Source organism: Verticillium dahliae, genomic scaffold (genome assembly GCF_000150675.1).
Source record: "Verticillium dahliae VdLs.17 supercont1.9 genomic scaffold, whole genome shotgun sequence".
Lineage (NCBI taxonomy): Eukaryota > Fungi > Ascomycota > Sordariomycetes > Glomerellales > Plectosphaerellaceae > Verticillium > Verticillium dahliae.
The window spans coordinates 83,362-104,404 of record NW_009276929.1 but is presented as its reverse complement, the minus strand read 5'-3'; the positions used below and the strand labels follow the sequence as shown (position 1 = coordinate 104,404).

The 21,043-nt window shown below is 57.2% G+C and overlaps 9 protein-coding genes across 9 annotated transcripts; 5 read left to right on the top strand and 4 right to left on the bottom strand.

Annotated features, from left to right (window-relative positions):
• Positions 1-878: 878 nt before the first annotated feature.
• VDAG_04993 (uncharacterized protein) lies at positions 879-2,784 on the top strand (the record flags this gene model as incomplete). Its single annotated transcript, XM_009654729.1, has 3 exons — positions 879-2,038; positions 2,109-2,398; positions 2,486-2,784. The coding sequence occupies 3 exons, from the start codon at positions 879-881 to the stop codon at positions 2,782-2,784; spliced, it is 1,749 nt and encodes a 582-aa protein (XP_009653024.1).
• A 41-nt stretch (positions 2,785-2,825) lies between these two features.
• VDAG_04992 (pisatin demethylase) lies at positions 2,826-4,652 on the bottom strand (the record flags this gene model as incomplete). Its single annotated transcript, XM_009654728.1, has 4 exons — positions 2,826-2,882; positions 2,954-3,121; positions 3,371-4,383; positions 4,430-4,652. The coding sequence occupies 4 exons, from the start codon at positions 4,650-4,652 to the stop codon at positions 2,826-2,828; spliced, it is 1,461 nt and encodes a 486-aa protein (XP_009653023.1).
• A 1,551-nt stretch (positions 4,653-6,203) lies between these two features.
• On the top strand, positions 6,204-7,392 carry VDAG_04991 (uncharacterized protein; the record flags this gene model as incomplete). Its single annotated transcript, XM_009654727.1, has 2 exons — positions 6,204-6,589; positions 6,656-7,392. Exons 1-2 carry the CDS (start codon positions 6,520-6,522, stop codon positions 7,390-7,392), a joined length of 807 nt encoding a protein of 268 aa, XP_009653022.1. The 5' UTR covers positions 6,204-6,519.
• Positions 7,393-7,852: 460 nt separating this feature from the next.
• Positions 7,853-8,271, bottom strand: VDAG_04990 (uncharacterized protein; the record flags this gene model as incomplete). The annotated part of the gene is made up of 2 exons (XM_009654726.1): positions 7,853-8,046; positions 8,103-8,271. 2 exons carry the CDS (start codon positions 8,269-8,271, stop codon positions 7,853-7,855), a joined length of 363 nt encoding a protein of 120 aa, XP_009653021.1.
• Positions 8,272-8,559: 288 nt separating this feature from the next.
• On the top strand, positions 8,560-9,557 carry VDAG_04989 (50S ribosomal protein L27; the record flags this gene model as incomplete). Its single annotated transcript, XM_009654725.1, has 2 exons — positions 8,560-8,779; positions 8,845-9,557. The coding sequence occupies 2 exons, from the start codon at positions 8,560-8,562 to the stop codon at positions 9,555-9,557; spliced, it is 933 nt and encodes a 310-aa protein (XP_009653020.1).
• Positions 9,558-10,277: 720 nt separating this feature from the next.
• VDAG_04988 (uncharacterized protein) lies at positions 10,278-13,121 on the top strand (the record flags this gene model as incomplete). Its single annotated transcript, XM_009654724.1, has 2 exons — positions 10,278-10,982; positions 11,034-13,121. The coding sequence occupies 2 exons, from the start codon at positions 10,278-10,280 to the stop codon at positions 13,119-13,121; spliced, it is 2,793 nt and encodes a 930-aa protein (XP_009653019.1).
• Positions 13,122-13,315: 194 nt separating this feature from the next.
• On the bottom strand, positions 13,316-14,218 carry VDAG_04987 (Class II Aldolase family protein; the record flags this gene model as incomplete). The annotated part of the gene is made up of 1 exon (XM_009654723.1): positions 13,316-14,218. One exon carries the CDS (start codon positions 14,216-14,218, stop codon positions 13,316-13,318), a length of 903 nt encoding a protein of 300 aa, XP_009653018.1.
• Positions 14,219-15,151: 933 nt separating this feature from the next.
• On the top strand, positions 15,152-16,744 carry VDAG_04986 (SET domain-containing protein RMS1; the record flags this gene model as incomplete). The annotated part of the gene is made up of 4 exons (XM_009654722.1): positions 15,152-15,275; positions 15,335-15,936; positions 16,005-16,238; positions 16,295-16,744. The coding sequence occupies 4 exons, from the start codon at positions 15,152-15,154 to the stop codon at positions 16,742-16,744; spliced, it is 1,410 nt and encodes a 469-aa protein (XP_009653017.1).
• Positions 16,745-17,794: 1,050 nt separating this feature from the next.
• VDAG_04985 (AP-1 complex subunit mu-1) lies at positions 17,795-19,084 on the bottom strand (the record flags this gene model as incomplete). Its single annotated transcript, XM_009654721.1, has 1 exon — positions 17,795-19,084. One exon carries the CDS (start codon positions 19,082-19,084, stop codon positions 17,795-17,797), a length of 1,290 nt encoding a protein of 429 aa, XP_009653016.1.
• Positions 19,085-21,043: the final 1,959 nt, after the last annotated feature.

Sequence of the window (21,043 nt, the reverse complement as noted above, 5' to 3'; positions counted from 1 at the left end):
GTTGGGAAGTTGCCAAAGCCATGGAAGTGGGCATGACGGGTTCTTCGGTCAGGGAAAAAGGGATCCAGAGTCCTGTCAGGCCACCCATCTCCTGCTGTGCAGGCGGTGCTTATAGTGCTAGGACCAAGGGTACAGGGCGCCACCTGACGTGAAGCGATGCTGTTAGTGGCAGTGTCTACCAATGAATCGACGCGCCGGCACATGTTCGACAGGGGTCAGAGGGGGCGAGGGGGCAAAGGGTGGGGGGAACGGATCTTCTGATTTCTCAGCGGCGCCAACGACCGGAGTGCCGGTCTTACCTTCAGGGCGCTGACCACAGCTGCCAGCACATGCCAGAGTCCCACCTTGCCAGCTCAAAGAGGGTTGGACCCATCGGACAAAACCCACCAAAACCCACCATTTCACTGCTGTCGGGGTCCGTCGTAGGCACCGACTGCCCTGGATGCCAACCGAAGCCAACCTCGACGGTCATTTCTTTCCCATCAAATGGTCTTCAGCCGCCAGAAGAAAACCCAAGCAGAACATGTAGGACGTCTAGATGCTCAAGATGCAAGATGACATTCGAATGCTCCGTCTGCGGAAAGGAGTATCAGAGGAACACCCACCTCCGGCGTCATGAGTCCACCCGTGAGTCCACCATTTTGCTGATAGCCTCTTGTACCCAGATCTCAATGATGAGCCCCTCTCTCACCTCACATGCACCCCCGCAAACTCTGGACAGCTAGGACAGAAAGCCTGACTTTGAGTAGATGCCGAGAATGGCCGCTTCAGCTGCCCGTATTGTACCAAAGCTTTTGCTCGTCGGTCAGTGAAACCATTTGCCTTTCGTCACTTCAGCCCTTGAATCCCCTCACCTGTCCCCTCATTTTTCCTCGTACATGACCCTCTCCTCCTGCCCTCCCACTCGGCCAGCACGCACCCACTCACCGTGCCATAGCGACGTGTGCCGGAAGCATGCCACCTCTTGCCTGACCAAGGGCAACAATCGTGGTCGCCCTTCTCATGAAGTCCAGACCATCAAGCGTGGCCAAAAGCCTCGCGCCTGTGATGCATGCGCACACAGCAAGCTGGCCTGCGACCTCGCCGAGCCATGCGGCCGTTGTGTGTCTCGCCACTCCATCTGCTCCTACAACAAGGTGCAGCGGGACCCCTCGAATGCCTCAGGGATGGACCCTTTGAGGATTCGCAAACCATATACCCGTGACGCCCGGGCTCGACTATCCATACCCTTCCTGCTCAGCATGACAGATCCAAAAGCCGAAACCATGATCAAGTCTTTCTTCTGTGAGCCCATGAGAGAGGCCGAAATAGGAGGCACAGAGTTTGACCCGGAGCGGGAATTCTTCCCGTGGAACATAACCGACATTCTCATGGGCGATGTCGAGGATGAGCTCGACCTGTACGACTTGTTCAACCAGGTGCCCGATATTGATCACTCATCGCCGGCGCTCGATGCGCGATTGGCCTTCATCGTTGCCGAGCTCGGCGCTGTCCACGCTCGACTCTCGGCGATGGATGCTTCCTACAGCGAGACGTTCAGCATCGACTCCGCCAAGCAGGTTTTCACCGCTCGCAACGCCAAGCTCTTCGTGTCGACCTTTTTCCGATACACGCAGCCCGACTTCCCCGTAGCGCACGTGGCCTCCTTCAGCTACGAGGAATCATCCCTGGAGCTCCTCCTTGCCCTCATACTCATGGGCTCGATGCGCGCTGTGCCGCGGGACGACGCCCTCTCGACGCACACCTTCTTTCGCGTCGGCGAGGAGTACATTTTCCAGCGTCTCCGTGAGGTCGTGGCTCTCGAGCCGCGCCAGAAATTGCCATCAAAACGTGTGATCGAGGTGCTTCTCGCCGCCCTCAACATACATAGCATGCGCGCCCTCGTCAACGATAAGAAGGTGCGCCGCAGAACACGCACAGAGAACCTGCCGGTCATCGTGGCGACCATCCGGTCGCTTGGCTTGCTGCAGATGAAGCACGACAATCTTCCCGAGGACACCCCGTGGGACGATTTCATACGCGTAGAAACGTGTATTCGGTAAGGGCTATCTTTGGATGCGTGGGACTTCTTGGCGGATGCGGTCCAACCCGTGCTAACCCGTTAATAGGCTGGCCGCCTGGGCCGCTTTGATCGACTGGTCGCAGTGCGGGACGTTCAACTCGCCGCCCATCATAGCGAGCGCCGAGATGACGGGCGACTTCCCCTGCTCCGAAGAACTGTGGAGTGCTGCGGACGCTACGGAGTTTAGACTCATGGCTTCGAGGGAGGCCGAGGCATCGCGGTCACGCACATCTCTCAGTCATTGCTTGGCCGTTCTCATGCAGGACGGCTGGCTCGGCGCCAGCCACTTTCCGCTGGAGCCAGTCACTCTGATGAATCTCTACTTTCTCATCGGTGGTATGTGATGTCCTGTTTCCCCTGCTCTTCGAGCCTCCGTGATCGCCGCTTCACCACCCGAATCTAACACAAATACACGTAACGCAGGACTAAGCGCATCTATTGTCTCGGCGCGCCTCATGTCCACTCTCTCGGCAAGCGCTCCCGTCATCCTGTCCGCTATAGAGCGGTGGCAGGAGCTCTGGGACCGTGAGACGATGCGATTGGGACCTGAAAAAGTGCGCGCGAGTGGTCTTTTCCGGCATTCGGGCGGCGTCGCGTGGCTCGTCCGGCGGTCCGTCGAGGTGTCGATCGGGAACGGAAAGCAGTGCGCTTACACCAAAGGTGTCGACCACGACAGCCTGAAGGAGCTGCATGATTTCCTTCAAATGTGTCGGGATACCTGAGGATATATCACTGGATGGGCGGTTCCTGTTTGCGTGGGATGTCAAATGGCGTTTGTCTTGTGCTTCTCATTAGCACTGGGGGTGTTGGGCTCCGTCGACTTGTGTCAAAGCGTCTGTTCTGTCCGATAATTTGCTAGTCAGCCCTTGGTGTGCGAGATTTGACCCTGACCCTGAAGTTGCTTGGCTTGAGGAAAAAGTAGTTTGTCGTGGACCACCACTCCTTGCTCGGACTGTTGATGTCGCTAAAATCAAAGTCGCGTACGATGCGGGGGATGAGTTTGGCCATTTGGAGGTGGGCGATGTGGCGGCCTATGCATGTCCGGGCGCCGGCGCCAAACTAGAGGCATCAGATGTTCAGGGGCTGAATCGATCACAGAGGGAGGGCGTAACATACGGAAATGAGGTTCTTGTTCATGATGCTTAGACGACCGGCGTCAGTCGTGAGCCAACGGTCCGGGTTGAAAGCGTGGGCGTCTGGGCCGAAGATGGCCGTGTTGCGGTGATAGACCCAGGGATTGATGCCCACCAGTGTCTTTGTGCTGTCAGTACCTCGGAGCGGGCTCAATGACAGGAATCTCTGACGTACACCCTCAGGAAAGAAATGGCCCTCAATCTCCACGCCGCCTGTCGGGACGACTCTTTCCATCGGAAGCGCGACAGCCGTGTGAAGCCGCAGCGCCTCCTTGATGACGGCTTGAAGATAGGTCATCTTCTGCGTCTGGGCCCACGAAATATGCCTCGCCTGACCTGACACCTGGTCAGCCTCGGCCCTCAACCGAGCGAACGTGCCCGGCGCCTTCAGCAGATGGTAGAGAATCCCCGACAGACTCGTCGCCGTCGTGTCGGAGCCCGCGACAATGTTGGAGGCGCACCCGGCGAGGACGTGGTACATGGTGAAGCGCGCCGGGTCTCCGGCGTGCTTCTGGAAGAACTTGGACAAGAAGTCCATCGGGGCCCTCGCCGCCTCGGCCTGTTCGGTCGAGGCGGCTGCTGGCCGGCTCTGGTGCTCGGCTATGCACTCCTTGGTGAAATTCATGAGGTACGTGCGCCCGGTGCCTTGACTGCCTGCCATGCGGTTGCGGATGGGAAAGAGAAGCTTGTGGAGAGAATGAAAGACGCCCGTGAGTGTGAAATAGACCATCTCCTTGTCGATTGTGCGGATCAAGCCGCCCACATCGTCGCCGCGGTCGAGGAAACCGAACCGACGGCTGTAGGTGATGAGGCCGATCACGTCAAATGCAAAGCACTGGAACCAGTGGCCCATGTCAGGAGGGGACAGATGCTCCTCACTGCTGGATTCAGCAGCCTCTCCGAGCTCGGTGAGTCGCAGGGCAAAGAGGTCGGCGCACTCGTCGACGTAGGCTTCGTAGGTGACGAGGGAGGACATGGAGTACGCGCTCTGGAAAAGGCGACGGTGAGCTGCGTGACGCTGTATGTCTTCGTCGGCAAAGAGCGTCCATTTCGAGGGATCCGGCGGCGCTGCTGGTCTGTACGACGGGGACTTGGGAAAGAGAGAGGCTGCGGCCGGACCGTAGATTGCCTTCAGAGCAGAGGCGCTGGCGAAAGTATACCGATTTGGACCGAGTCGGACCACGGGACCTCGCGTGCGTTAGCAGGGGAAAAGTTTGGAGAGGATGAGGGTTACCATGTGTCTCATGCAACTCAAGTGCATCAGTCTCGAAGTGGCCACGATACAACCTTGTGATATACCAGAGATTGGTGAACCGGGCAACAAAAGGGCCTGGGATCGACCTCAAGGGCGAAACCAGAGCGAGGCAGATGGAGTAACAAAGGAAAAGCGGCAGCAACGAGGCAGCCAAAAGGAACCAGTGCTCCTGGGCAGTGCTGATGATACCAGTACGATACATGGCGACTTTTTGGTGTTGACCTTCGATATCACCCTATGGAAGTAACCCTCACGAGGATGGACAATTATGCGTCCAGTCAACTGGACGTGAGTAGCCAACTACCACTGCACACTCAGATGAGGGCTTTTCTGCCTGTGGCTATTGACCTTCAGCGTCGTCTCGGCAATATAGCGGCAGAAGCGCCGCTGGTCTCCGACTTGCCCCGTTTACCGTGAACCGGGCCGGAGTGGACAGGACACATGGCCCGCTCTCTCCCGCTTCCGCTCCCGCTCTTAGGTGTCCGACCTGGGACAAGTTGCATTTACACAATAAGGTTCAACTGATCGTCGACTGGAACACTCCTTGTCCAACAGAAGGTACAATGCCGATCGATCGGCGCTAGAACAGAGCAAGCTGAACTGATACGCTAACTAGGCCGGGAGGCTTCTCTCCGCCAGGTAATGACACCACATGTACGACCTCGCGTCATCCACCAACCCCAGGTTCCCGAACGCGGGGTGCAGGACATTTTCTCTCCGCGATAGCCTGCAGCGGCTGTACAGCAAAAAAAAGGCGACGAAGACGGGAGGAACAACCCCGCGCGGGAATGTGAAGCGGGGAAGCCAATGCTGCGAGGAGGATGAGGACAGCAAAGCACGGAGAGAGGAGACTAGCAGGCGTGCCAGTGGGCAGCATCTTGATGGCTTGGCGACAGCTGCATGTACCATGAGGTCAACGTGGGCGGCACAAGCACGTGGAAATTGGCCTTTGATGGCCTTGATCTTGACTCGAATCACAATGTCGGCCCTTGGACAGTTAGCGTGCTGATGAAGGCATCGTGAAGAGGGGGGTGTGGAGGGCAAAGCCGAATCCCATCACTCCAGCGTCTCAGTGGATGGGCAAGGTGATGGAGGTGCAGCGTGCCAAACACTTTGGCATATGACGTCGTCACAAACGAGGGGCTGGGGGTTGGGAGGTGGTCCCGGGGGCCCCCACCCACACCACTATGCTGAAGACGCCTTATCAGTTGCGGACGGCCAGCGCCTTGGGACCCAGCACAGCGGCACGTTCCAGTGGTTGATAGCGCTGTGCTGCTGATGAGAGACACGACCAGCGTCACCGTTTGCCTGGTGGAAGTACATAGGCAGGTACCTGGCTCTAGGTACCCCACCCGCGCGCCATGTGTGTTGCATGTGAGACCATCATCAGACTGGCCACCACAGTATCACAAGAGGATAGAAGAGCAAGAACAAGCCATTCTGAGTGTTAAAGACATTTTAATGAAAATCCGAATTACGAGCAGAAGATCCGGATCTAGTCACCGCACTCGGCATGGCTAGGTGAGTGCGTGCCTGACATACCAGCACGTCTGCCCAAGGAACGCCCAAAAGACGACTGCCCTGTGAAGTACCGCAACCGGCACCCCACCAATGTACCTCGACCTGTCAGGCACCCAGACAGCGCTGAGAGGCCACCCCCGGATCTCCGACTTGGTGACCTGCCTGACTGAAGTCCTCGTCGGTTTGGTCCACGAGCTCGAGGCTCTCCGTCATCAAGGTATCACCCCCCACAAGTCTCACCACTCTTTCTCTTGACTCCGATTTCTTCTTTCTCCCTACCTCACCCCAAGACTGTGATCATTTCATCCACCCACGCGCCTGTTCACACTCGTCCAGCCCACGCGACAAGAATAGCCCCACGACTTGGTCAGACCACAACCACCCCGCTGTGCTTGCTTCGCTTTTGGTACCCCGCCGTCAACTTCCTCCGCGCACCACACCCAGCCAAACACCTTCTCTGCAGCTTTCTCGCCAACGACCCAACACCCAGAGTCGCTTCTCTTCATATCCATCCATCGCCCGCCCGCCCGCAACACACATCAGCCAACATGGCCGCTATTGTCGATCACAGCCCCCAGTCTCACTCCCCGCCTGGCCCCAACATTGTGCGGCCCAGAGGTAAACTTAGCTGCCACATCTTGACTATCACATCGCACGAGAAAGCTAACGCGGCCGGGCGCCCAGGCATTCTGAAGAACAGCTTCCAGAATTCTCCCCCCACCTCTCCGACTCCCGAGCAAACCGACAAAGAGGTTACCATCGCGAACACGCAGTTCAACGCTGGCCACCGCCGCTCCTCCTCGGCCGCACGCCTCGGCGGCGGCTCCAGGCGATCTTCAAGCCACGCTGTCTCCGTCTCCGGCGGTGACGAGCAGGAGGACCCCTCACAGGACTCCCAGCGCCTCAGGTGGGACGAGGCCAATCTCTACCTCACCGAGCAGGAGCGCTCATCGACCATGAAGATCACGGAACCCAAGACACCCTATGCCAAGCACTACGACCCCTCCGAGGACCCCTCGGAAGAAGACGAGATCATGGAAGGTGCTGGTCCTGGTCTCGACGCTGCGTCTGGCTCTGTTCGCCGCAAGACTCACCGTCGTCCTGCCGGCGAAGATGACATTCCGGACATGTCGCTGGGCGAGCCGGAGGAGGCGGTCCCGGAAAGCGAGTCGAGCAAAGAAAAACAGCTCAAGGTTCACGTGGACGAGAACAGCGACAGCGGCGGCCACGGAGAAGACGAGCTGGCGGGTCTCTCGCCCGAAGAGAGGGAGAAGCACCGCCGCTTCGAGGCTCTGCGGAAGAAGCACTACGAAATGAAGAATGTCGCCCACTTGCTGGGCCACCCCGAGGAGACTATCGAGGACGACGAGGAGGTCCCCTCGCTGCCCCGCCAGGATCACGCCATGAATGGCCAGGCATGATGAGTCGCTCTTGGCAATGCGATAGGAGCTCGAGAGGAAAGCATGGACCAGAATGATCCTTTTCTTTTTGTTAGTGAGGCACCTCGAGAAATGATACCGGCAACGGCACTTGCACCTGCACAGAAATCCCTGGAGTTGGACGGAAGGGACGGGAGGAAGGGGTTGACTTGACGGCGTTTTTTTCTATTTCTTCATCGGTCATTGTCTTCCATGATCTGGCCTGTCCGGCCGTGTTTACACCCTCGCGCACTATCCGGTATCCTAACCCGCCCTCTGCTTCGGCAGACCGGGCATCGGATGTCTATTGGGGGTCTGCCTCGCCATCTCCCACAGCCAGCTTTCCCTTGGAGTAGATCGATATTCCCAGTTGTTGATCCTGCGCCGCAAATTCGTCATTCGTTGTCCAGATGTATTTCCATGTTGCTTCGCTTCATTCTATATCCAACTCTATTGCGGCCCTTTACAACAGGCCCTTCCGCGCCAGCTCGACCTTCCGTGCCGCCTCGTTGGCCGCAAACCCGCCCTTCGAGACGCAAATGCGCTGGCCGTCGGAAAGCTCGAACTTGTCCTCGTTCATCGGCCAGGGACACGGGCAGTGGTGGGGGTAGTGTACGCAGGCGAGAGTATCGGGACACAGATAGTGTTCGCAGTAGGCTGGACATGTCAGTCATTCATGGCGTGTTTCCTATGACGAAATGGCATTCTCTTACATCGGTCGTACTGCTGGCGGTATGCTGCTGAGTCGCTGGGAACGTTCTGTGGCCTTTGCTGTTGGCCTTGTTGCTGGCCGCCGAACATTTGCTCGAAAAAGCCGAATTGCGCAGAGACGGTGCTAACTAGTGCAAGAAGCACAACTGAGAGAGAAGTGAAGGCACGCATCGTTAGAGCTTGGCATGTACAGGCGCAAGATGGCAAGTAATTGAGACTTGATCAAGTGAGCGCCGCGCGTGGTGGGAGTGGTCTCCAACTGTCCAAGTGGCAGCTGTCCAGTTCCTGGTGGAGCCCATTGAGCCTTATCGCTATCGACGCTTCATGACTAAGCCGAAAATCTCCATCGCCCGACACGTTCGATTGAAGCTCGATCCCTGAGACGAGACGTCAACCTCAGCCTACTGACAGCACGAGTATCACCACAAATTGGGGTAGCGTCGCATCCTCGAAGCAGCGATGCGTCTATTCCAGTTGCAGCTGCCCATACGGGCGGTGACCGCGAGTCTCCTCCGACCGACCCTGTCGCTCGCAGCCGATGCGGCCCCCCGGATTCAAATCGATGCCAGCAATGCCCTCGTGGCCGGCCGACGATACGCCTCCGTCAAAGCGCAGGGTCAATACAAGCTGAAGCCGCGAAAGACGATCCCGAAGAAGCTGGGAGCGAAGCGTACAGGCGGTAGGTCTCCAATGGCCGGTCAATCGCTTTCATCGGTCCTCTAACGCGTCTTTCCCCCCCTTTAGACCAATATGTCATCCCCGGCAACATCCTCTACAAGCAGCGCGGCACAATCTGGTGGCCAGGCGAGAACTGCATCATGGGTCGCGACCACACGATCCACGCCATGGCGACGGGCTACGTCAAGTACTACCGCGATCCCGCGCGCCACCCCGACAGGAAATACATTGGCGTCGTCTACAACAAGGAGGACACGCTCCCGTACCCGCAGAACGCCGAGCGCAAGCGTCGTCTTAATATGACGGCCCACACCATTGTGCCGCGCGCCATCGAGCCTGAGATTTCCGCCTCGGGTATCCCCACGCAGGTTGTGAGGCCCGGCGCTGTGGGCCCCGACGGCAAGCCCCGCGGCCCCGCGAGAATGCTGCGCCTGCGCGACGACTACAGCTACCGGGAGGACAACTGGCGGGTTGGCCGGCTGGTGAAGCTGGCGGGTGTGACGAAGAGGGGAGGCGGTCGCGGTGGGCGCAACAGCCGCAAGGCGAGGTTCCGCTCGAGGCGATGGGTCAAGGAGAGGATGGCGCTGGGCAGGCGGAAGAGGGCCGAAGCCATGGAGGGCATGGAGGAGGACGAATGGACCATGTTGGCTCAGCAGAGGGCGATCGAGGAGAAGAAGAAGAAGGCCAAGGGCCAGCAGGACGCCAAGAGGGCTAAGGCTGAGAAGGCCGCCAAACTCAGAGCGGCGGGCATGCGCAAGTCGGCGGCCAAGAAGAACTAGACACGGATAGTCGGTGTTGGGAGTGTACGGATAGATGTCTGTATTGTATCATATTGTTGCATAAGATCATAAGACTTGTGTTCATACTGCCTTGGGTGCTTGGAGAGGTTTTATGTTCGAGCTACTAGCTCTGGTCTAAGCAGTATTGTCAGACGTAGTGGTTCTCAATTCACAAGGAAAGGTGCGGAGAGGTTCAATTCACAAGGAAAGGTGCGGAGAGGTTCAATTCACAAGGACATGAAGCGGAGCCGTTTACCCAGAACTTCTCAGTCTCCGCAGTCTCCAAGGTTCAATGGAGGTGGAAATGCTGAACTCTATCGCGACCTGCACCGAGAAGCACGGGCCAAAACACACGTAGTTGCTTCATCCGTGTCCAATCTATCACTTCTACACCATGACAACCCTCCATTTATCCCCGGACCACACTGAAGCTACCTCACGAGTCTAGCCATCCCTTTTCAAATTTCTTGCATTAGCTCTCGGTGTTCATCGTGGTAATTTTCCAGTGCACGGCTGTGTTCAGCTTGACTCTCCCACGGCAGGGACGCGCCCTTACGCGACTTGGTGCGTGCGCGCCATAGGTACTCATTTGACGTGAGGCTCAAGTCAACGTATCTTCATAAAATGACCAGCGTGTCTCTCTGACACCATAATAAGGTCTGTGACACGATTCAAACGAGGGACTCTTGGCGAAGTCACAAGGTTTCGCCGCCCGCTATGATGGACAGCCTCAAAGCACCGAACTTCATCCCTCCATGGGCAACGTCCTTGTTAGGGGGAAACCGGAAGGAAGGCGCCTTTCCTTCAAAGGAAGCAGTGTCTCATAACGACAATGTCCGGACAGATGGTGCTGGGTTAAATCCCAAGCTCTCCGAAAAGCAGTGTGTCAGGACTGCCAGCGTCTACCCGGTGAATTCTTCGGAAGCCCCGAATGACACTGATGGCTCTGACGAGGTCGACGACAACGACGACGAGGACGACGACGACGAAGACGACGAAGACGACGACGACGACGGCAATGACGAGGACGAGGACGAGGACAACGACGACGGACCCCGTAATCTGCCACGGTCCTCGAGTCTTGAGACAGCACATACAGACAGCGACGCGGCCCTTCCCCAAAGCGGGTCGGCCCCTGCTGGGGGAGAGCAGCCATCTTTTCAGAGTGAGAACAGGCCAGCAAGAGCCGAGTTAAGCACGGGCTACGGGTCGCCAAAGCCGAAGCACTCTGTAAGCTCTCGAATGAAGGAGCTTCAAGAACTGTGGGAACGAGACGTTCGAGACCAAAAAGCCTCTGCATCTGAAGTGGAGTGGCTGAACGGGGGATTGCCATCATCTTCAGGCACCAAGAGCAACACAGGCGCTCAGGCGCCTCGTCTTGATAGGAACCACAGTGGCGACGCCGACACAGGTATGTACCATGCAGTATGATTTAGTTGATTGATACTGACGCAAGTAGCTGCGTCGTCCTCGAAGCGCAAACGCTCGCTGTCTGGTGCAGAAGCCAGCTTTACAGGCTACAGAGATGGCCAAGCTGAGATTATGCATGGCAGTGACAACACCCGCTCCATGAATTTCACACAAACATCGCATTCACCGGAAACCTCCGGAACCTCTCGAGTAGAAAACTCCAAGGGGACCGGGGCTATTCACACCCCGGCATCCGCTACATCGCACCAAACTATCGAGATGACCGAACGGGGCCCTTCAGGCTCTGGTTCACGGCCTTATATCATCAAGATCGATAGGAAAAGACCACGGGCCACATCGTCGGAAGGGAACTCGAGTGACTACAAACAGAAAACGAAAGACTTCCGCGACCGTAGTCATTCGATGGAAGAAGAAACAGCCTTCGACGAAACGACACAGTTTGAGCATTCTGCTTTCGAGCACGACACCGTGGACCAGGACCCCCGTATCGGTGGCCCCGCAAAGAACATGACCCAAACCGCAGCAGGAAGACCGTACACTGAATGGCCTCAGCCCGACGGTACCACCCGCATCCACAACGGCGGTATATGTCCCACCAACTACCAACTCTGGAACGACCCAGTATTCCCCTACGTTTGTCCTGTTCGGAACTGCAGGTCGCTCAGTGCCACCGTCAGCACAATTTGCGCACACATGACAGGGAAGCACTGGGGAGGCATGTATAACGATAATGGGGATGGAACCATTTCCTTCATCGACGTATATCGTAATAAGGGGACATCATCACCACCGATTATTATCACTAGAAACCCACTCCGACCAGGGGCTCCACCCCCTGCAAACCCCTTCGTGAACGAACGGACAAGAAAGCGCACAGAGGAGCAGATGCAGCTGAGAAAAGACGCAGCAAGTTCGCTTGAAAGGTCTTTGGCTAGTATCCGCCAAATGTCGACGCCAAAATCGATGTCTACACTGGTCGAAAGCAACCTGAGAAACATGGCAGCAACGAGGGCCCAAGACAGAGGCGGCGAATTCATTACAGATGGTTCATTGAAGAACGAGGCGCTTTATGGCTATCTCAAAAGAATCTTGCCGCCCGGCACCCTGATTCATAGGAAGCAGCACGTTGCCGAATACATGCAGTACCCAATGTTGCGCAAAGTCCCCCCTTGGTGGGTCATCACGACCAAGAATGCCGAATCTTCCGCGACTGTTGCTAGCACGCTGCTTTACCTGACTGGCCGTCTCGCCCCTGAAAGCTGTTCGGCGTGCGTTGAAGCAGGATACGATTGCGTCCTACCGCCTGTCAACGCATCCGCCGCTTTGAAGCAGGATGCCAGAGGCTGTGGTGCGTGCTGGGGACGATCAATGATCTGGCATCAGCGTAACGCGTGCTTGTACCGGACGAAGAAAGGTGACAATTCCCTGCTTGCAGGGGCCGCCCGAAACGAAGCCAGCCCGATTCTCGGCGAATATGCAGCTGGAAGCCGACGGTCTACATCACGGCTCGCGGCAGAGTCGGATCCAGAGTCGCAGCCAGAGCAGGAGCAGGAGCTAGAGCTAGAGTCCGAGGTTGAGATACTGGATGGACCGCCGTCCGCTGCTCCGACCACGAAGGCGGACTCCTCACGGAAAATGCAAAGGCACGGCCCAATGCGAAGAAATCGGTCAGCACATGACGAGGATGTGGGCAGCGGCAGCAGCGCGGCTGAAGACGACCTTGAGATGGAAGACTGGGAGGTGGCACCGGGCCGGATCCGTGATGAGTGGGCATCAGCTGCAGAAAGTGAGTACTCACTATATGGTCGATATCGTCGAGGAGACCTAACTGTGACAGACATTGCTTTCTCCAATTCGTATCTGACCACCAACCAACCCATCTCCATCTCGCCCGACGTCAGCTTTAACGTGGTGGCCGTCAAGCCCGGTTGCACGACACAGTGGGAAGCCATAGAAGGACGGCTACGTGTTTGCTCTGTGGCGACGGGCAAAGTGAAGGTACAAATGGATGGTGCGGAGTTTCAGTTGGGGCCAAACAGCATGTGGAAGATCCGGCCAGGGTCCAAGTGCTTGGCTACGAATCGGCTGTACACTGATGCAGCCCTACACATTACAACGATCACAGAGGCGTGATAAAGAAGGGTATGGGTAACCTGGGGAAGCGGGGGGTGGCACAGAAGGCGAGCGCCTTTGGTATTCAGACTAGGTCGTGGCTATCGGCAGCAGTAATTATGGGATTCGTGCCGCCAAAGCTTGGATTGCCATGCTATATCTACGCAGAAACGGAAAGAAAGAATTTCACAATACATCGTGAACTGGCAGGCAGCTCAGTTCTTGAAATCGCCATTGGACAGATGCTCCTCCAGGTCGTAGTACACTTGAAATTCGCAGTAACAGTATTCAGGGTCCGCCTCAACGTCGCGGTTAAATTCGGCCTCTTCGTCGGTGATGAGGACCTTGGGGATGCCATGGACGCCCTCGGCGAGCAGCTGGACCTGACAGCTGCGCTCCATGCTGGTGAAGAGGAAGGCGGCCTCGTCGACGGTGTGGCCGACGGTCAGCAGACCGTGGTTACGCAAGATGGCGCCCCTGCCGCGGGGGCCGAGGGCGGCGGCGATGCGGTGGCCCTCTTCGGCGCCGAGCACAACACCACCGTAGGAATTGTAGACGGCCTGGGCGTCGCCGTAGAACTTGCAGGCGTCCTGCGTGATCATGTCGAGGCGGCGGCCAAAGACGGACCAGGCCTTGCCGTGGATGCTGTGGGCGTGGCAGACGGCGTGGACATCGGGTCGGGCCTGGTGGACGGCCGAATGAATGAGAAAGCCGGCCTTGTTCGGGGGTCGTGTGCGGTTACCCCCGATAACGGCGCCGTCGAAATCGACGAGAATCATGTCGGAGGCCTTGAGGAGGCCGAAGTGGACGCCGAGTGGGTTGGTCCAGAAGGCCGAGGGATTTTCTGGGTCGCGTACCGATATGTGGCCGCTGAAGCCCTCGACGTAGTTGGAACGAGACCAGTGGCGGAAGGCGGCGGCTAGATGATTGAGAATCCATTCACGGTGGGCGGCGAAACTGGGGTGGACGGGGATGCCGGGCAGAGGGACGGAGCCATGGGAGATGGCCTCGAGGGGCGTCTGGTGGGCGAGCTCATGACCGTGAGAGGACTGTGCCGTCTTGGAGGCGGAGTTGAACTCAGACTGCACAGCTGGCGTTTGGGTAGCGGAGGGAGCCATGTTGTTGTTGCTGGGATGGGCAGTGCAAGCTTGTAGCAAGTTGGGTGAGATGATCTGGATCTGGATCTGGAGCACTCGGTATGACCACATTGATGGTGAGAGAGGAAGACTGGAGTCGACTTTCGGATCGAGTGGCTTGATGCTTCGTCCACACACTGGATATTCACAGAAGGCGCCTTATGAGACTGTGTGGTCGAAGGGCGCGGATAACAGGCGGAGGGAAAGCCCGGCCCGGGGCTGCGGGGGTTGACCGGAGTGGCAGGGGTCACCGTGCCCGGGATTCCCCACTGTCTGCTTGGGATGTTGTGCCAGAGCACCTCCTCACAGGCTCTGCTTCATGCAGTGAGGCGCACATTTCAGAAGTCATCAGACCCCCAGAATGGATCGTCATGAAGCTGCAAGGGAAAAAAAAAACAGTCTCTGACCTCTCTTTGCGGGCATCTGTGTAGCCACCGGCGCGTGCCGACTACCTTGCTTTTCATGTTGGGCACACCGTGCGGACCCACGTCTCGCCCGGATAGCCCACTCTTGCCGCTTCACCCCGCAAATCATCACGATATCACGACATCTTGCTGGCTTAATCTCTGTTTGCCAATGCGTACACTGGAGCTGCTGAACTCTGAAATAGCGAACCAGATGGATCGACTGCGGGGGCAAGCACAAGAAGAGAAAGACCATATAGCTTCAATCAATCGCTCATCACCAGATTACTTTTGCATCCGTTGCGCGCACATCCATATCCATGGCCTTGGGAAGCTGATCCACCCTCTTGCGGTAATAGCCAATCGCAGAAGCGAACCTTTCGCCTCTGGAGCTGCATTACTCTTTCTCCGTCTCAGTCCAGATTTTCCCTACACCATCTCACAAAAAGGCGAACAATTTCCCACAGCCCATCTCAACCCGCCGCCTGCATCATCCGTGTTGAAACTCATCATGGACGACTTTCAGGCCCTGTCAGATCGCTATCTGCAGTGGTTCAAGGCCGCTGGCGGCGAGTTCCGCGATGACCTCCTGCAGATCGTCGACCTGAGGCCGCAGGCCGCCGGTCGCGGCATCAGTGAGACCCCACTGGCTCACCCTCGCCTTCTGAACATGTTCATACTGACATGAAGACAGTCGCTACGCGTGATATCCCTGAAGAGACAATCCTCTTCACAATACCCCGTCAGGCCATTATCAACGTCCTGACGTCGGAGCTTCCCCAGAAGCTGCCTCAAGTCTTCGATGGCTCCATCGATGAGATGGACGACAACGCCGAGCCCTTGGATTCTTGGGGTCAGCTGATCCTCGTCATGCTGTACGAAGTTCTCCAGGGGGACGCTTCGCGATGGAAGCCCTACTTCGACATTTTGCCGCAGCAGTTCGACACGCCCATCTTCTGGTCCGACGGCGAGCTCCTCGAGCTCCAAGGTACCTCTCTGACGGCGGAGAAGATTGGCAAGGTCGAGAGCGACGCCATGTTCCGCTCCAAGATCCTGCCCATCGTGCAGGCGAACCCCGCCATCTTCTATCCCGAGGGCGCCGCCCAGCCCACGGAGGATGAGCTCCTGCACCTGGCGCATCGCATGGGCAGCACCATCATGGCGTATGCTTTCGATCTTGAGAATGACGACGAGAATGAGAACGAAGAGGACGGCTGGGTTGAGGATCGAGAGGGCAGGACGATGCTGGGCATGGTGCCCATGGCGGATACCCTGAATGCGAACGCCGAGTTTAATGTTCGTACTTGCCACCACTTCACGCTCCACTTTCGCTTGTGCACCAGAGACTGATCATGACATTTCAGGCGCACATCAACCACGGAGAAAGCCTCGAAGCAACAGCCATTCGCGCCGACATCAAGGCTGGTGACCAAATTCTCAACTACTACGGGCCCCTGCCGACATCGGAGCTCTTGAGGCGGTATGGCTATGTCACGCCGGAGCACAGTCGTTACGACGTTGTCGAGGTGCCGTGGACACTCGTCAAGGAGGTCATCGTCTCCAGCCTCAGTCTCTCTGCCGAAGCTTGGAAACAAGTTGTAAGTCTGACCGGCCCTCCCTCACGCCACAAAACTCAACTTAACCGTGCGTACAGGAGAGCCAGATTGACGACGAGGAAATCGAAGACTATTTTGTCATAGAGCGCGACTCGGGCGAGCCCGGCCCCGACGGCCGCTTTACAGCCCCTGCCGTCCTGCGCGAAGTCTCGCCCGAGCTCGTCGAGCAGCTCAAGGAGTTCCTGAAGGCCGTGAAGAAACTCGACAGCGAGCGCATCCCCGACAAGCGCAAGCGCGACGAGATTTGCGACGCCGTCATCGCCGAGGTACTCAAGGTGCGGCTCGCGCAGTACCCGACCTCCATCGAGACGGACGAGAAGCTGCTGGCCGAGGCGGACCTCCCCGCCCGCCGGCGGATGGCTGTGGTGGTGAGACTCGGTGAGAAGAAGCTCCTGCTCGAGGCCATTGCGCTCGCGCACGCGAAGGCGCAGGGCTCGGCTACGGGGGACGATGGGGATGAGAGAGCGTCAAAGAAGGCGAGGGTGTGAACGGACGTGTTAGATCTGGACGATATACATTCAACAAGGGCTCGTAATAGCTTCAACGGCTGCGACAACATGGATATTTCGGGAGAGCTGGCGTAGTCTTTGGGAAGGATACACTGTACTAGCGCGACAAAAGATAGAGAGTGATGGAAGGATTGACTGCCAGAAGCACCACGCCAATTTTGTGGCAAAGAGTGCCAGGCATCTGGCTTTGCGATTGCGCGCAAGATCGGGGCATCGAGTAGAGAGGCGTTGTAACCCCAGCGAGGCGATGCATCATGGACTCGTATGGACGGCTGAGGGGTACGAAGCAGCACCAATTCAACTTGGACCGACTGGCTCGCTCATTCCGAGCACCACCTTTTTGGAGGCCTCGCGCAGCGCAAGCCCAGCGAGACGTTGTGTTCCTTTCCCGATCGAAACCTCGTAGCTTTTCGAGGGCATGTACGGTGCAGCGCGCCTCACGCCGCCTTGCGGGTCTCATGCTGTTGAAGTGCCAAACCCATCATCTCGTAGATTGATAAAAGATTGAGGAGCTCCCTGAGAGCGTCTCACAACATGCATTTCGCGACGGCCTCTCGTACTCCATATCTAGTTCCATTCGTCAGCCTTGACGAGCTCAAGCATGGCAAATGCGCAGGGACGTATGGGGCAAAAGGTGAAAATCGTTTTATCCGTTGCACCTTGCGACTTGCTATGTTCTATGCCACATCATCGCCTTTCGTCAACAGCTCGCGGCGACCTTGTGGTGCGCCCGCTGCTCCTCGCCCTTCTCCTGCACTATGCCGCGAATTTCCCTCCCGGCTAGGAGCCCACTCGTGCCAGGTGGCGGCTGCAGACACGGCCGGCCTTTGTCGACGTTGCCGCCCTCACTACGAGGATCGTTGTGCAGAGCAGGCCATAAGCTGACCCTCGATTTGATGCATCTTTTCCCTTTACTCCTCGTTCAGACCACGTCTGGTAGCCTGACAGCGATGTCTCCTGACTGTGTGATATACCTGACCCAGGGTAAGGAGGGGTATTGCAACTAAAGGCTTGTCAGACGTGGTGCGTTCAGCTTGATTCCGGGTAAAATACCTTGGGTTCTGTGATCTTCAGGTAGCGCACCTGGATGCCACTTGTCGTGAAGTAAGGGATCTCAAACTTGACCTGGATGGGCCGCTTCGCACCCTTGCCAGGCGCACCAACGCCACCCATGCTGCCGCCGAAGCCGCCCGTCATACCACCACCATGCTCGTCATCACCTCGGACAGAGGGCAGACCCAGCTCAGCGCGCATCAGAAACTCCTTGCCACCTCCGAACTGCTTGATCTTCCACACGATTGCGCTCTGCTCGGGGGCGTAGTGAACAGCGCCAATATTCGTCCTGAAGCGCGGTGTGTCGGCGTCGTCTGGCACGGGAACGATAATCTCAACGTTGTTGGCGGTGCTGCGGCGCTTGAACTGAGCCTTGGCCTTGAGCATGTATTCGACACGAGACCCCGAATGAGACTCGACCAGGCACTCGACCCAGATCAGCGGCTTGACCTGCGTGTTCAGGCGGTAGCTCATGAGCTCGAACTCGCCGTCAGGAGGAATAAAGGAAATGGTGCGGTCGTTTTCAAAGCGCGAAAGCCGCACGCACTGGTGGAACTTGACATCTTCCATTTCGATGGCCTTGCCGCGGGTCGTGCGCCCTGTCGTTTCAAACATGACCTTGTCATTGAGACCGAGGCGCAACTCGGGCATACCGCTGAGGTAACACTTCATCTTGACAGCACCGAGAATTTCCGAACGCAGAACATTGCCGTTGGCGCCGACGAGCAGGTTGAGGGACTCGACAACATCAAGGAAGACCTCGTTCTTGCGGTAACGGATACCCTCTGATCGCCAAGACACGGCGTTCGTGACAGCGATTGGCGGTCGGGCTTGAATATCGAGCTTGTGCGACTCCTGGGTGATGTACTCTTGCAGAATCTTGGACTCGGTGGTTTGTGGGTAGCCAAAATCCATCATCTCGTCGAGCAGCTCGTAAATAACGACAAAGTTGTCGCGAATCGATTCCTCCTCGAGGGCCTTGAAGTACTCGGTAAAGACCTCGACGATCTTGTGTAGGAAGAGCAGAATTTCGGCGGCGTTTGTGTTTCGTTTCGTCAGGGCGAGGAGGTACAGGTTGTTGTGGCGGATGTAGAGATAGTTGATGCCCTCGTGGGAGAAGCAAGGAGGCACGGCGGAGGACTCTTCTTCGGCTTCGCTGAGCAGAACGGGGAACTGCTCGACGGCAGACATGGGAATGTCACCTCGGTAGTTCCTCGCCAGCAGGGTCTTGCCCTTGAGGTCGAGGAAGAAGACGGCAGACGCCATGGTGGTTTAGTTGTATCTCTCTGGAGGACAGTGTGTAAGGAGGGGTCGTTCTCGGTGGGCTTGCGATCAATTGGCGCGTGGGCCAGGCGTGAGAGAGGTATAAGATGTCCGAGACATGCACATATGGTCAGGCGGTGTATCGTTGTATTTCCCAAGCGTGTCGGAGGCACAGTGTCGGGGGCGAGCAAAGGGCGATGCGGGTGCTGCCTGGACAGCTATCCTTGAGGCCAGGAAGATGCTCTGGCTCTCAGGAGTAGCTTGCTCGTCGTGGATGCGGTGTCAGGACGCACAGACCAACCTTGTCACGCCAGCAGGCGGAGGCTTGATTTCTTGATAAGATAACCTCCAAAGCATCCTCAATAGCAAGGTCACATGATCGAGGTCCACTATGGGCCATCTCTCACTCATTGAAGAGAAAATTTCAGGACGGCCCTCGCGTGGCAGGTTCCTTCTTCTCTTCTCACCACCGCGCCCAATTTAGACAGTGCAGCTCAGCATTACCACAACCGGTGCCGGCATTCTGTCGGTACACCAGCCGTGAAGCAGTTGTTGAAGTTAGCGATGCTGAGGCGCGCAGAGGACGAAGCGCAAGCTCGGTGCCATAAGAGCTGCCCTTGCAGTCGTTTCACCTTCGGGTGGAAGCAGTTGCGTTGGCGGCGTCAGAGGCACCGGACATAGTTTTATTTAGCCGACAAAGGGACACAGTTGTGCGTGAGCATGTGGTCTCTCGGCAAAGGCGAGTGAATCGGATGAGATCTGGCCAGGGTAGGGTTCCCGAGGTGTTGGTCGACTCGGCCGAACATCTGTCGCGAAGGGTGGCATCAGTGTCGCCGTTGCATTGACCCGCGGCAGCTCTCACGAGCCTCGAACAGCCTCATCAGCTGTAACACGGGCGCAGGCCAACCTCGGGAAAAGTCGTGCATGCGTTCCTATGTGTCAACGACCCCCAAAGGCCCTCGCTTGTATTGCAGCCGACGGATGAGAAGCTTTCCGTTTTGGTGACCTGACGACAGTGACCGCAGTCGACGGCATCCACTTGGTCGGTCCAAACCATTCCCAGAATGTCGTCACATGAGCTCCTTCACAGGCCACCTCTTGCTTACTCGTCCGCCCACCCCATCCTAGCATGCTTGATCAGCGAAAAGGGACAGGCTGAATGGGTCTGGCGAGACAATCTGTCAGGTGTGATGGGTACAGAGGGAGGCATCGTCTCGCTGATCTTGACAGTATCTGCCCAATATTTTAGCTGGTAGGCATTGCAGACAGGCAATGGAACTTCCTAGTTGCCACCTTCACAAGCTTACTCGAATGGGGGTCTATGTGTGTTAGGTTTCCATCGTGCATCCGTTCGCCCTGTATCCCCTTTAGGCACATGCAGGTGGGGATGGGACGGGCGAATGTCCAAACAGGAAAGGGGCTGCAGGCAGCAAAAAAACAAAAACCGGTCGGCCATTCAAGAATCGCCTGTAGTAGCCTCTCAAGTCATCCATCGTGAAAGCGTCCGACCTTCCTCTTTGTTGGCGAGCCGAGTGTTGGCGCTCCCACAAGCCAAACGGAAAAGCACCGCTTCCAACCAGCGTCGGGTGTCGCTGGGGTGTGTGCCTGCAGCCGATTGCCGGCTGGGCGTCCCGTCGTGACCGTAATCTCGAGCTGACATCTGATGACGGTCGCTGCTGTTAAGGTATGCGGTGCACATGTGCTGGGGCACAGTAACGGCAAGTACACAGGTCTTGGCGTTAGAGATCGGCCGCTTCGCATGTGATGATGGCAACGCAAACCCAATTCTCTGACACGTGCTTCCCCAGCTTTTGCAGCCCTTTTCGCGCCAAGGCCCTCTCTTGTCCAGTCGCCCACTGTCGCTCCCTCGCTTTTCCCTTCCCTGTACCTGCTTGTGACTCGAGCCTAGGCCACTATCGGTGTTGATGCGCCAGCGGCTGACGAAAAGGAGGATGAAGGAGT